This window comes from Jaculus jaculus, chromosome 1 (assembly GCF_020740685.1).
Source record: "Jaculus jaculus isolate mJacJac1 chromosome 1, mJacJac1.mat.Y.cur, whole genome shotgun sequence".
Taxonomy (NCBI): Eukaryota; Metazoa; Chordata; class Mammalia; order Rodentia; family Dipodidae; genus Jaculus; species Jaculus jaculus.
Genome location: NC_059102.1, coordinates 229,046,647 through 229,059,019, shown reverse-complemented (window position 1 = coordinate 229,059,019; position 12,373 = coordinate 229,046,647). Strand labels below are relative to the sequence as shown.

Sequence of the window (12,373 nt, the reverse complement as noted above, 5' to 3'; positions counted from 1 at the left end):
GGCTCCTTTTTATGGCTAGAGATGGGTTGAACAAGGATACCGAGACTTTCTAGGTTGGTGGTGTATGTAGGAAGCAGAGGGGCTTGGCTGTTGGTTTCAGACCACCCCTGCCATTAGCTCCATTGGACTTACTTCCTGGGTAGCACCAGCAGAGTTGGGTAGTGCTCCTGTGGACATAGAGTTCTTATAAGGTTCCTGCTTCCAAGCGTATTTCTTTCTCTTAAGTATTTGTCACAGACCCCTAGTTTTGGGTTTGTCTTTTTCTCCTTTGCTGTTGCAAAGTCATACCTTTACTATTATTATTATTATTATTATTAGAAATTTATTTTTATTTATTTATTTGAGAGAGACAAACAGAGAGAGGGAGGGAGGGAAGGAGAATGGGCACGCCAGGGCCACCAAACGAACTCCAGACGCGCGTGCATCTGGCTAAGGTGGTCCTGGGGAATCAAGCCTCAAACCGGGGTCCTTAGGCTTCATAGGTAAATGCTTAACTGCCAAGCCATCTCTCTAGTTGCACACTTTTTATTATTTTTGTATGTTTGTTTTAAGGGATGGGCTCTCAGATGACAGGGGCCTAATGGTCGTTCTCATCTGCAGTGTAGTACACAAGGGTTTTTGTGTCTTTGCAGGACAGAGTGACTAATTTACTGAGTATCACACATTGTGCCTTGTCAGAGTTAAGATCAGTGATGAGTGTGTGTTCCTCTAGTACTGTTATTTCCACTCTTAAGACTGAGGTGTAGGTCACTGATAGGTAGAATGCTTGTCTAGCCTTTATGAGATTTGTTCTCTGGCATTGACAAAGGTTGTGTGCGTGCGTGCGTGCATGCGTGTGTGTATGGATGGATGGATGGATGGATGGATAGGAGTTTATGAATGGCAGAGAGCATGGATATCACTGAAGCCAGCAGACAACCATAAGCAGCTCTGTTTGATTCAGGGTGGTGTCAACAGAGCCTGAGTGGCTTATACTCAAAAATAAGTGCCTCCATTGTGGAGGCTGGAGGTCCAAGGTCAAGGCATGGCAGATGTGATGTCTGAGGGCTAGAGAGACAATGTAGCAGAGCCATACTAGGAGCACCAGATGGAATCAGTTAAAGACTGGAGTGAGAATTTATGTTCAGTGATGGTCTAGACACTGAATACTCTGATATTTCAACCCGGTAGTCTAGCCTGGTTAAGGGTAGTCTTGATATGGAATTCCCAGAGTTGCCTGCATCTAGCGCTATCCCATAATATCTGTGCTCAGTGTTTTTCTCCACGGTGCATGCAGGAAGGCAAGCAGGCATAGTTTGTGTTCAACTTAACTTCCTGCTAATTTACATGTTGTTGCTGAATTTCAAGATAGCCACAAGTTCCAATATAAGCCCTTGTGTACTAAAAAGATATAAGGTGATACATCACACTTTTGTAGTAGAAATTATAGAATGGAGAATTTACAGCTTCATGTAGAGAGAGTATTGTTGTTTGAGACAGGGTGGTACTGTGCTACCCATGGTAGCCCAGAACTTTCTATGTAATTTACACTGGATCCTACTGCCTTGGACTGTAGAGTGACAGTATCACAGGCATGCACTGTGATGCCTGGCTCCCCCAAATTACTTGAATTGTTTTAAACACCAAAAGGATACTTCAGAAGGTTTTATCAGTTAAGGGAAAGTAAGATACTATCTTGTAAAGATGTTATACAAAAAGGTCTTGAGATCTTGAAGCAAACCTTCTAAAAGGAACATTTTTACAATGTGGCTTTGAAAGGAGCAGAAGAACCAATTAGTGGGCCATTGTCTGATAGGCTATAGACCCAGGTGGTTCAGTCCCGAAAGTGCTGACCAGTGTGGTACTGATGTACCTTACTGAGGAAATGGGACACAAAACTCTGTCTGGATTGGCTGGCATAAAACATTTTGTTTTGTTTTTCAGTACCAGGATTTGAATATGTTAGGTTAGCTTTTTTATTTTTGTTGAGACAAGTTCTTTTTCTTAATTTTATTTATTTATGTTTATTGACAACTTCCATAATTGTAGACAATATCCCCATGGTAATTCCCTCCCTCCCCCACTTTTCCCTTTAAAACAAAACTCCATTCTCCATCATATCCCCTCCTCCTCTCAATCAGTCTGTCTTTTATTTTGATGTCATCATCTTTTCTTCCTTTTATGATGGTCTTGTGTAAGTAGTGTCAGGCACTTTGAGGTCATGGATATCCAAGCTATTTTGTGTCTGGAGGAGGAGCATGTTGTAAGGAGTCCTACCCTTCCTTTGGCTCTTACATTCTTTCTGCCACCTCTTCCACAATGGACCCTGAGCCATGGAAGGTGTGATTGAGATATTTTAGTGCTGAGCACTCCTCTGTCACTTCTCAGCACTGTGGTGTCTTCTGAGTCATCCCAAGGTCACTGCCATCTGAAAAGAGAAGCTTCTCTAACCAAAAGTGAGAGTAGCATTAATATATGGGTATGGACAGTAAGAGAAGTGCTTACTGGGCAGCTTGATGAGTATAGTATATACTTTTAGCTAGATAGCAGCAGATGTTACACCCCTGTGGCTCATGACTGCCCCTGTTGTAGGTTTTCAGTATCAGGCATGCATTCCCACCTATGGAGTGGGCCTCCAGTCCAATTAGAGAGCAGTTGGTTCCCACCATAAGAGACATGCCATTATTGCACCTGTTGGCCTATTTGGCCTGGCTGGCCAAATTTAAGGCTTGCAGTGTATACTGTTGAGTATCTTCACTGGTGATTTATCTCTCTCCCGTTGAACTGCATGCAGCATGGCTTTTTCCAGCTTTCTATCAGCTGGTCTACATGGAGGAGGCTTTCAGCTCATCTCCAGCAGGGTTTCTCAGTGACCAAGTATATGGAGTGTTCAGCAATAGGGTCTTACCATCTATTCCTATTGGGAAACCAAGGGCCTTGGCAATGGCCTATAATGTTTTTGGGGCATCAGGGACCTCCCTGACCAACAGCTCACTGGATGGTATCCCATCCCTGGCACTGAGTTGTTACAGCCCCTCCCCCCCTTTTGGCCCATGTATACATTATATTTGGGAGTTTGCCACCTGTGGCTTGGTTCTTCATGAAAAGCAGAGTGCTTCCCTTCCTACTTTCCACGTGGGGGCATGAGGGACAAGAGATGCTTGGTAGTTGGTGAGTGGATGTTGGAATGGTAGGGGATGTGGATGTGGCTTATGCTCAAAGCAGTTCATGATTAAGGCACTGGGTGTGCTGCCCATCATACAGTACCTGCTGTGTGACCCTATAAGTTACATCATGAGATGACCTCCCCTAATCCAGGTCCCTCCTCAAAGTGGGACTGCTGCCAGTCTGGGTCTGAGCAGCTGCACTCTTTGGTCAGTTTGGTTCTCTAGGAAGTTGGCCAGGTTTTGTGCTTTCGGCGCAGCAATCCTTTCTCCTCTTCTCCTCCCCTCCCTTCTCCATCCTTCCCCTTCTCCCTCCTTCCTTCCTCTTTGCTTCCCTTCCCCTCCCTTCCCCTTCCCCTTCCCCTTCCCCTTCCTCTTCCCCTTCCCCCTCCCCTCCCCTCCCCTCCCTTCCCTCTTTTTCTTTCTCCTCCCCTCCCTTCCCCTTCCTCTCCCCTCTTTTTGGTGTTGTGGTTTTTTTTTTTTTTTTCAGGTAGGATTTTACTCAAACCCAGGCTGACCTGAAATTCACTATGTAGTCTCAGACTTATGGTGTTCCTCCTACCTCTGGCTCCTCAGCTATGGGATTAAAGGCATGCACCACCACACACATCCAGCCTCCTCCTCTTCTTTTTTTTTTTTTTTTGGTTTTTCGAGGTAGGGTCTCACTCTAGCCCAGGCTGACCTGGAATTCACTATGGAGTCTCAGGGTGGCCTCGAACTCACAGCGATCCTCCTACCTCTGCCTCCCGAGTGCTGGGATTTAAGGCATGCGCCACCACGCCTGTCTTCTCCTCTTCTTATTCCAACAACATTGCCGCCGCCAACGCCACTGCCTCTTCCTCCTCCTCTTCTTTTCTTTATTCTTCCTTCTTTTTCTTCCTTCTTCTTTCTCCTCCTCCTTTCTTCCTTCTTCTTCTTCCTCCTTTCTCCTCCTCCTCCTTCTTTCTTCTTCTTTCTTCTTCTTTCTTCTTCCTCCTCCTCCTCCGCCTTCTTCTTCAGGTAGAGTCTCAGTAGCCCAGGATGACCTGGAATTCACTATGTAGTCTCAGAGTGGCCTCAAACTCACGGCAATCCTCCTACCTCTGCCTCCTTAGTGCTGGGATTAAAGGCATGCACCACCGCACCCATCTCATTTCCCGTTTTTTGAAGCAGGGTCAGTCCTCCTACCTCATCCTCCTGAGGGCTGGAATTAACACATGCACCAGGACAGCTGGCTATGGGTTCATCAGTTCTTAATGTTCTCTATCCTTTTCCTTTGAAGCAGACAGTTGATGACGAAGCGATGGCAGCATAAATGAAGATCAAGTGAGGGAAGGAGAACGATGCCCAAGGGTGGGTGTTCTAAAACACCACAGCAAGAAGAATTTTCTCTCAGCAACGACATGGTGGAGAAACAAACTGGGAAAAAGGTAAGACTTGGCTTGCCTCTCTCCTCCTCTTTTGGCCTTCTCCTAGACCCATGAGACATGGGACAAAGGCTAGAGACAGTACCCCCACCCAAATGGTCACAGGGGCAGTTCTGTGGTATGTTCTTGGTCTGCCTTGTAAGGCCTTGGCTCATAGGATTGGGCAGTACTTTTGTGACTATAAAAAGAGCTACTTCTTAAAGTGATATTTCTTATGACTTCATAGTCTGGCTCTAAGTAGATTTGTATATTCAAGTTGCTCCAAAGTCATCTGTATTGGGTTGCTTGTCTCTCTCCTTAGTGCCCTAAAATTTTTGTCATGGTTTCAGTGAAACTACCTGTATCTGTGTTTCAGCTATTCTGATTCTATATTCCATTGAGAAGTTGTGACTTCTAAAATTGATTTTTTGAAAATCTAAGTGGGAAAATAGAGAACGTAATGCTAAACAACTATGCTTTTATACTGGATTATGGTGTGCACACTTCGTGCACTAAAGGGGAGGAATCCATAAGCATAAATTTAGAATTGGACAGAGTTAGGCTCAGAGTTTTTCATGTCATGTATTACCTTTGTGGCCATTACCAAACCCATAAGGTTCCCAAGGATTCAGTTTTCTCTTATTCTCTGTGAGGGTAAAAATGCCTCTGAGCTGATGAAATGAGAAGTGCTGTGCCAGTAGGAAGCAGCCATGAAATACCCACAAAATGGCAGGTCATTTAATCCCAAGTATCCTTGACTGTCTTCACTGTGTTGGCCTGTATGCCAGGACATCTACACCATGTCTTTCTGGTCCTCAACTTCTCTGTTGGGTGGTTGATGCAGTTATGCTTGAGAGTTATTTTGAACTGCTCTCCCTGTTCTACCTCCTGACACTGCCCTGGCCAGTGGCTTTGAAAGAGGTCTTAAATGTACTGTGCTTTGGATCTGTCAGTGACCCTGTACTTCATTTCAGGCTGATACTGTTCTGCGTCAGGGTGGCTTGAGGTTTTAAAGTATCCCACATGTGAGAACTAGTGAACAGAGTCACTTACTCAATTTTGGTTGAACAGGAAACATTTTGTGAATATGGACATACTTATGTACTTATTTAAACAGAAAAGCTAAATGTGCCTTTGAGTCCCTTGGTGTCCATGCAGCATGCTTACTGTTCCTCACTGCTTGCCTTTTCTAGACCACTTTATACCATGTGCAGGAGTAGGTGAGTGCTGTGACACAGAGTCTTGTTCAGGCTGAGGCTGAGTCGTATGCTCAGTCAGCACCACATGCTGCTGAATTTGCACTGACAAGAGCCGCACACATTGATGAATGCAGTGGAGGATCCTGATTGGTGCTTGAGGTGGGCATGTGCTCTTAAGTGCATAAAATGGACCCAGTTGAGGGATAAACATGTGGCCTACTGTGGGGCAGCTTGAGGCCAATGGGTTGTAGAAGCCAAGGGAAGTAGAGCTCTTCTTGCTGGGAGTTCCCACACACTGGTAGCTGAGAGACCAATCTTGGGGCAGTTTTGTCCTGAATAAATTACATAGCGTCAAGGTTTCCATGTGTGTTTGTGTGTGGAATTTTCCACATAACAGAATCAGATAGTTGTACACAAAGGACAAGGGAAAGAGTTCTGTTTTTTTCTCTCTCTACCTCCATGCTAATGGATTTCATAAACAAGGTTGACCTCAGAAGCAGCACACACATCTCACTGTTTGTGGTGACTATATTAGAACAAAATACTGCCCTGCAGGCTGCCTTTTGAGCCTTGGGAGGGCACCTTGCCTCTAGATAGCACTTGTGTTCGGTGTTACCTTGCCCTCCTCTTTATCTCATTTGAGTGTGTCATAGAATTTAGAGCAGTTTGTGCCTTCAGAGACATGACAGCTGAGCTCTCAAGTACAATGTGCCTGCCATGCATTTGGCTGCTCTGACCTGTGACATCCTAGGTCTCTCCCTGTTTTCTGTAGTTCTCATTGTTGCCTCTTTGAGGCCTCATTGTAGACATCACACATTTTAGTTGATTGGTTGGTTTGTCTGATGAAGAGTTCCCCAGAGAGGTGGAATTGCCTCCTAGAGATATCTGTGTAGTATGGTTTTACCAGTAGGGAGTAGACCTGGCTCTGGGGAGGTGTGCACTGTGTGATGTTTACCGGTCTATCTTTTTTTTTTTTTGTTTTTGAGTTAGAGTCTCTGTGGTCCAGGCTGTAGTCTCAGGGTGGCCTCGAGAGTGATCCTCCTACCTCTGCCTCCCAAGTGCTGAGATTACGTGCACCACCACGCCTGCTTTATCTGTATATCTTGAATCAAAAAGCTTCTCATGTCTACATAGGTGGAGCAAGAGTTCCAGAATCCCAAAACATGTGTAAGCGAGTGGGGCCATTTTTGTGGTTCAGTTTCATATATCTAGCACCAAGTTGAACCTTGTATTGTTTCTTTATTAGTTGATATAAATACCAGACAAGAACAGTTTAAGGAAGAAAAGGGTTATGCTAACTTATAGTTCCATGGGGTACAGTCCATCATGGAAGGTACAGTATGGAAACCAGCAGGTCCCATTGAATTTGCAGACAGGTAGTGGAGGTCAAATAGGAAGGGGGATTGGGCTGTAAAACCTCAAGGCCCACCCCTAGCAACCCACTTTTTTCAGAAAAGCTCCTCTTCCTAATGGTTCTACCACTTTTCCAAACAGTATCACCAGCTGGGGACCAAGTTGTCAAACATGAGCCTATGGGGGACATGTCAATTCAAGCGCAAGGGACCTTTCTCTGCTGGACTCTGCAGTTGGCTAGCTAGTTTGACAAAGATAGCAAGCAGTTCTCTCAATGTGGCTCTCCGAAGTTATCCTGGAGATGGTGATGACTCAGGTGTGTGGCACATGGTAGGTTTGACACATAGTTAGGCACATGGTAGGGGAAGGAGATGTAGGCAGAACTGTGGAGAGAAAGACTGAGCTCCATAAACTAATGCAGTGACTCAAGATGAAAGTACAAAACAGGCTGCTTTGGCCTCACAGAAACACTGCATTCTCTGTTGCCCCACTTCCCCAGGTAGTTGATTGAGTGCTACAGTGTTCTGCAATATATATGCATATGTATATATGCATATGTATATATGTGTGTATATATAATTTTTATTTATTTATGAGAGAGACAGAGAGAATGACTAGATGTGCCAGGGCCTTTTACTGCTGCGAATTCCAGAGTCATGTATCTGGCTTTGTGTGGGAACCAGGGAATCAAACCCAGGCCATCAGGCTTTGCAAGCAAGTACCTTTAGCTGTGGAACCATCTCTCCTGGGCTGTTAGTTTTGACCTGAGGAGAAGGTACAGGTTGAAATGAGCTGAGCTGGTCCCGAGGCTACAGGTGTGAGACTGGTGTACCTATCAACTGTGATAAGTGCATCGATTTGACTTTAGGGTTGCTTTTGGAAATAGCAAGTTTCCATATCGTTATTGGTTGTTTATTTGCTTGCTTAAGCTCTCCAACATAAAGCTGGACTTTTCTTGCAGTGTAACACTGCTGTCAGCACTCAGCACCAGTGCAGCTTTCCTTAGCTTACTTGGTGACTCTAGGAGGAGACTAGGAAGGTTCAGTCCCAGAGACAGCACTTTAGCAACCTGCTCAGGAAGTGCAAAGAAGACGAGGATGGCAAACCTTGGAAGATGAAGTAGTACCTGCTGGTTCTACCTCCCAAACACCAGCTGCGTCTGTGCAGGACATCTGATTCAACCACCACAGGAAGTGTTGTGGGTGATAGAGCATCTTGCTACAGACCCATCAGAGCACAGAGACAAGAGCTTTCTTGGGTATTCTAGTAGTTCTTGCTCAGGAAATGTTTCTGAGTAGCCTTAATAGGAACCACAAATCCTCTGCACTGATGAGCATGCTCTGTCCAGAGCCAAAGGGATGCTATGGTGTCCAAGGCCACTTAGCAGAAGCAGTCTCTCCTGGGTTCTCAAATCGTGTTCAAGACTAGCTCTTCAGCTGAGAATCATTCCATGCAGACAGTAAACACAAGGAATCTGTGAGGGTGGATACTTGCCCCTGTTTAAGAGAGTCCTACAAGGGTGGTTCATGTCCTAGTTTGAGAACTGTGAATATACCATGTAGTCCATAAGCCATAAGATCCAGTGGTCCCTACAAACTGAATAAAGCTTCCATCATCACATTTACCCCAAAATTGGTATATTGTTTTAGTTATAATTTTTTAGAAAAATATTTGTTTCAGAGAGGGGGTTGGGATGAGAAATGAGCATGGGCATGCTCAGGCCTCTAACCACTGCAAACAAACTCCAGATGCATGCACCACCATGGGTTCTGGGGAATCAAAATATGTGTCCTTAGGCTTCAAAGGTAAGCACCTTAAGCACTAAGCAAAGTCTCACTGTAGCCCAACCTTGAATTCACAGCAATCCTTCCGCCTCAGCCTCCTGAGTGCTGAAGGTAAAGGCATATACCACCACCTATGCATGGCATAATTCATATTTTTCTTTGTTTATTGAAGAAGGGCTTCACTCTAGCCCAGACTGACCTGGAACTCTTTTGTCCTAGGCTAGCCTTGAACTCCCAGCAATCCTACTTCAGCTTCATGAGTGCTGAGATTAAATGTACACACCATCATGCCTGGCCATAATTTATAATTAATTTATGAACTAATTAATTTATAAGTGAGAGAATGGGCACATCAGGGCCTCTAGCCATTGCAAACTAACTACAGGTACATGCACCACGTTGTGCATCCGGCTTATGTGGGTACTGGGGAATCGAACCTGGGTCCTCAGGCTTCACAGGTAAGTTCCTTAACTATTAAACCATCTCTCCAGCCCCATAATTCATAATTTTTGATGTTACTGTAAAGGAAGATGGATAGGTGATTGACAAGACAGTTTTTCTTTTCCTTTTTCCTTTTTCCTTTTTCCTTTTTCCTTTTTTTTTTTTTTTTTAAGGTAAGGTCTCACTCTAACTCAGGCTGACCTGGATTTCACTATGTAGTCTCAAGGTGTCCTTGAACTCGTGGTAATCTTACCTGTACCTCCCAACTGCTGGGACTAAAGGCTTGTGTCACTATGCCTGGCTGTTTTTATTTTTTGAGGTAGGTTTCCCTGTAGCCCCAGCCAACCTGGAATTCAGTATGTAGGCTGGCCTCAAATTCACAGAGGTTCTCTTACCTCTGCCTCTCATGTGTTGGGATTAAAGGTCACCACACATAGCTAGACAGGTTGGTTTTTAAAAATTTATTTATTTGTGAGGAGAGATACTGAGAAAATAGGTGTGCTGCAAATGAACTCCAGATGCATGCCCCATTTTTTGCATCTGGGTTTATGTGGGTACTAAGGAATTGAACCTGTGTCCTTAGGCTTTGCAGGCAAGTGCTTTAACTGCCGAGCCATCTTTCCAAAACAGTGTTGTTGTTGTTGTTTTTTTTCCCCCGAGGTAGAGGTTCACTCTAGCTCAGGCTGACCTATAATTTACTTTGTAGTTCAGGGTGGCCTCGAATTCATGATGACCCTCCTACCTCTGCCTCCCGAGTGCTGGGATTAAAGGCATGTGCCACCATGTCCGACTTAAAACAGTTTAAAAAAAAAAAAAAACAAACTAGAATTCCATTTAATAAGAATATTTAGGACTGGAGGGATGGCTTAGTGGTTAAGACATTTACCTGCAAAGCCAAAGGACCCAGCTTCGATTCCCCTGGACCCATGTTAGCCAGATGTACGTGTCTGGAGTTCGTTTGCAGTGGCTGGAGGCCCTGGTGGACTCATCACCCCCAAATAAATAAGTAAATAAATAAAAATATTTGAAAAAAATAATATTTAGGGCTGGAGAGGTGGCTTAGCGGTCAAGGTGCTTGCCTGCAAAGCCAAAGGACTTCGGTTCGATTATCCAGGACCCATGTAAGCCAGATGCACAAAGTGGTGCATACATGTGAAATTTGTTTGCAGTGCCTGGAAGCCCTGGTGTGCCCATTCTCCCTCCCTCCCTCCCTCCCTCCCTCCCTCCCTCCCTCCCTCCCTCCCTCCCTCCCTCCCTCTCTCTCTCCCTCTCTCTCTCCCTCTCTCTCTCCCTCTCCCCCTCTCTCTCTCTCTCTCTCTCTCTCTCTCTCTCTCTCTCTCTCTCTCTCTGTCTCTCTCTGTCTCTTTCCCTCTCGTAAGTAAGTAAGTAAGTAAATAAATAAATAAATAAATAACAAAGAATATTTAAAGTCCATTTCTGTACAGCAGCATTTTAATTACATTCAAATTTTATTCACTCAGCAACAAATCCATCATTTAAATAAAGGGCTGCATATTGCTAAACATGAAAATTTACACGAGTTTTATTTTATAAAAGTCCTTCCAAATTTAGAGCACTGTAAGCTGCTATATATATACCTTAAAAGAGCACACATTATCACGAAAATGTAAGCTTCTGTAATAGAAAAAGAATGTAATATACATGCAGTGAAACACAATTCATATTGGCTCAACTTACAGGTCTGTTTCAAAGTATGTATGTAAAAACCCAACAACTGCCTATTCAGAGAGCCACACAGATGACATTCCAAAGTAATGCAGCAACAGAATGTTACCCCAGAGAAAGCAGAGGGGTTCTCAAGGCCGTATGTTGACTCATGATTCTTCACTTCTTAGTTCTCAAATGTAGAAGCAGAGCACGTGCTTTCTTTTATCTCTAAAGACTGCATTCATTTTCATAATACTGATGTACATATATCATGGGCAGGACTATCCGATCTGCTCTCTTTAGAGCTTGGTAACCAGGTGTTTCTATCATCTTTGCCTTGTATTTCTACCTCTCTTTTAAAAAAGCCTCTAAGGGAACTTTCTTTGCAAGATGGTAAAGATATCATCATACCACATCACTCTAAGATGGCAAACAAATGTGAGACTTGGTACTTGGGAAAATCCCCAATTACTAAACCATAAATGTAGAAAAGGGGAAAATCCTGTCTGGAAACACAAGTAGGCAAAAGGAATGAGGAATAAATGAAGAAGACAAAACTTTATAACTTGTCTAAGTCAAGTTTCTGCAGTCAAAACTAAGAGGTCATAATTACTGTGCTCCCATACATAATAAACGTGAGAAGCTGCTATGAGGGAGGAGAGAGGGAAGAAGGAAGGGGAAACTGTACATGACGCTGAAAGAGGCAAGGCCAGGAGTTAAGCACTTAATTTGATTTGGTTGAAAGGCAGGGAGAGAAGCACTTTCCTTCAGACCTCACTGTGTTTTGTCATCACAAGAACAAAGCAGTGTTTCCTTTTCCTTTTCCTTTTCCTTTTCCTTTTCCTTTTCCTTTTCCTTTTTCGTTCTCTCTCTCTGTCTCTCTCTCTGTCTCTCTCTCTGTCTCTCTCTCTCTCTCTCTCTCTCTCTCTCTCTCTCAACATAGGGTCTCGCTCTAGCTCAGGCTGACCTGGAATTTACCAAGTAGTCTCAGGGTGGGGTATCCTGGAACTTGCAGGGATCCTCCTTCCTACCTCTCCCTCCCAAGTGCTGTAATTAAAGTTGTGCACCACCACACTTGTCTCAGTTTTGGTTTTGATACACACTCACTATGTAGCCCAGTCTACACTGTTTTCTTTCCTTTTCCTTTTTTTTTTTTCATTTTGTTCTTTTGTGTTTAAACGTAGGGTCTCGCTCTATCCCAGGCGGAGCTGGAATTCACCAGATAGTCTCAGGGATGGCCTTGAACTCACTATGTAGTCTCAGGGTGGAGTGTCCTGGAACTCGCAGTGATCCTCCTTCCTACTTCTCCCTCCCAAGTGCTGTAATTAACTTTGTGCACCACCACACCTGTCTCGGTTTTGGTTTTGATGCGCAGTCTCACTATGTAGCCCAGTCTGGCC

At 44.3% G+C, this 12,373-nt stretch overlaps 1 protein-coding gene across 8 annotated transcripts in view; it reads left to right on the top strand.

The window, feature by feature from the left end:
• The window catches only part of Ankrd11 (ankyrin repeat domain 11), a 260,811-nt gene that overhangs the window by 200,869 nt on the left and 47,569 nt on the right, over nucleotides 1–12,373 (top strand). For 5 of the 8 annotated variants that reach the window (XM_045156021.1, XM_045156020.1, XM_045156013.1 and 2 more), the window contains exon 3: nucleotides 4,408–4,552. In XM_045156021.1, the coding sequence (XP_045011956.1) occupies nucleotides 4,466–4,552 (87 nt within the window). In that variant the 5' untranslated portion in view covers nucleotides 4,408–4,465. Of the gene's footprint in view, nucleotides 1–4,404; nucleotides 4,553–12,373 lie in introns of all 8 variants that reach the window. The other 3 variants (XM_045156017.1, XM_045156040.1, XM_045156035.1) reach the window with 1 other exon arrangement.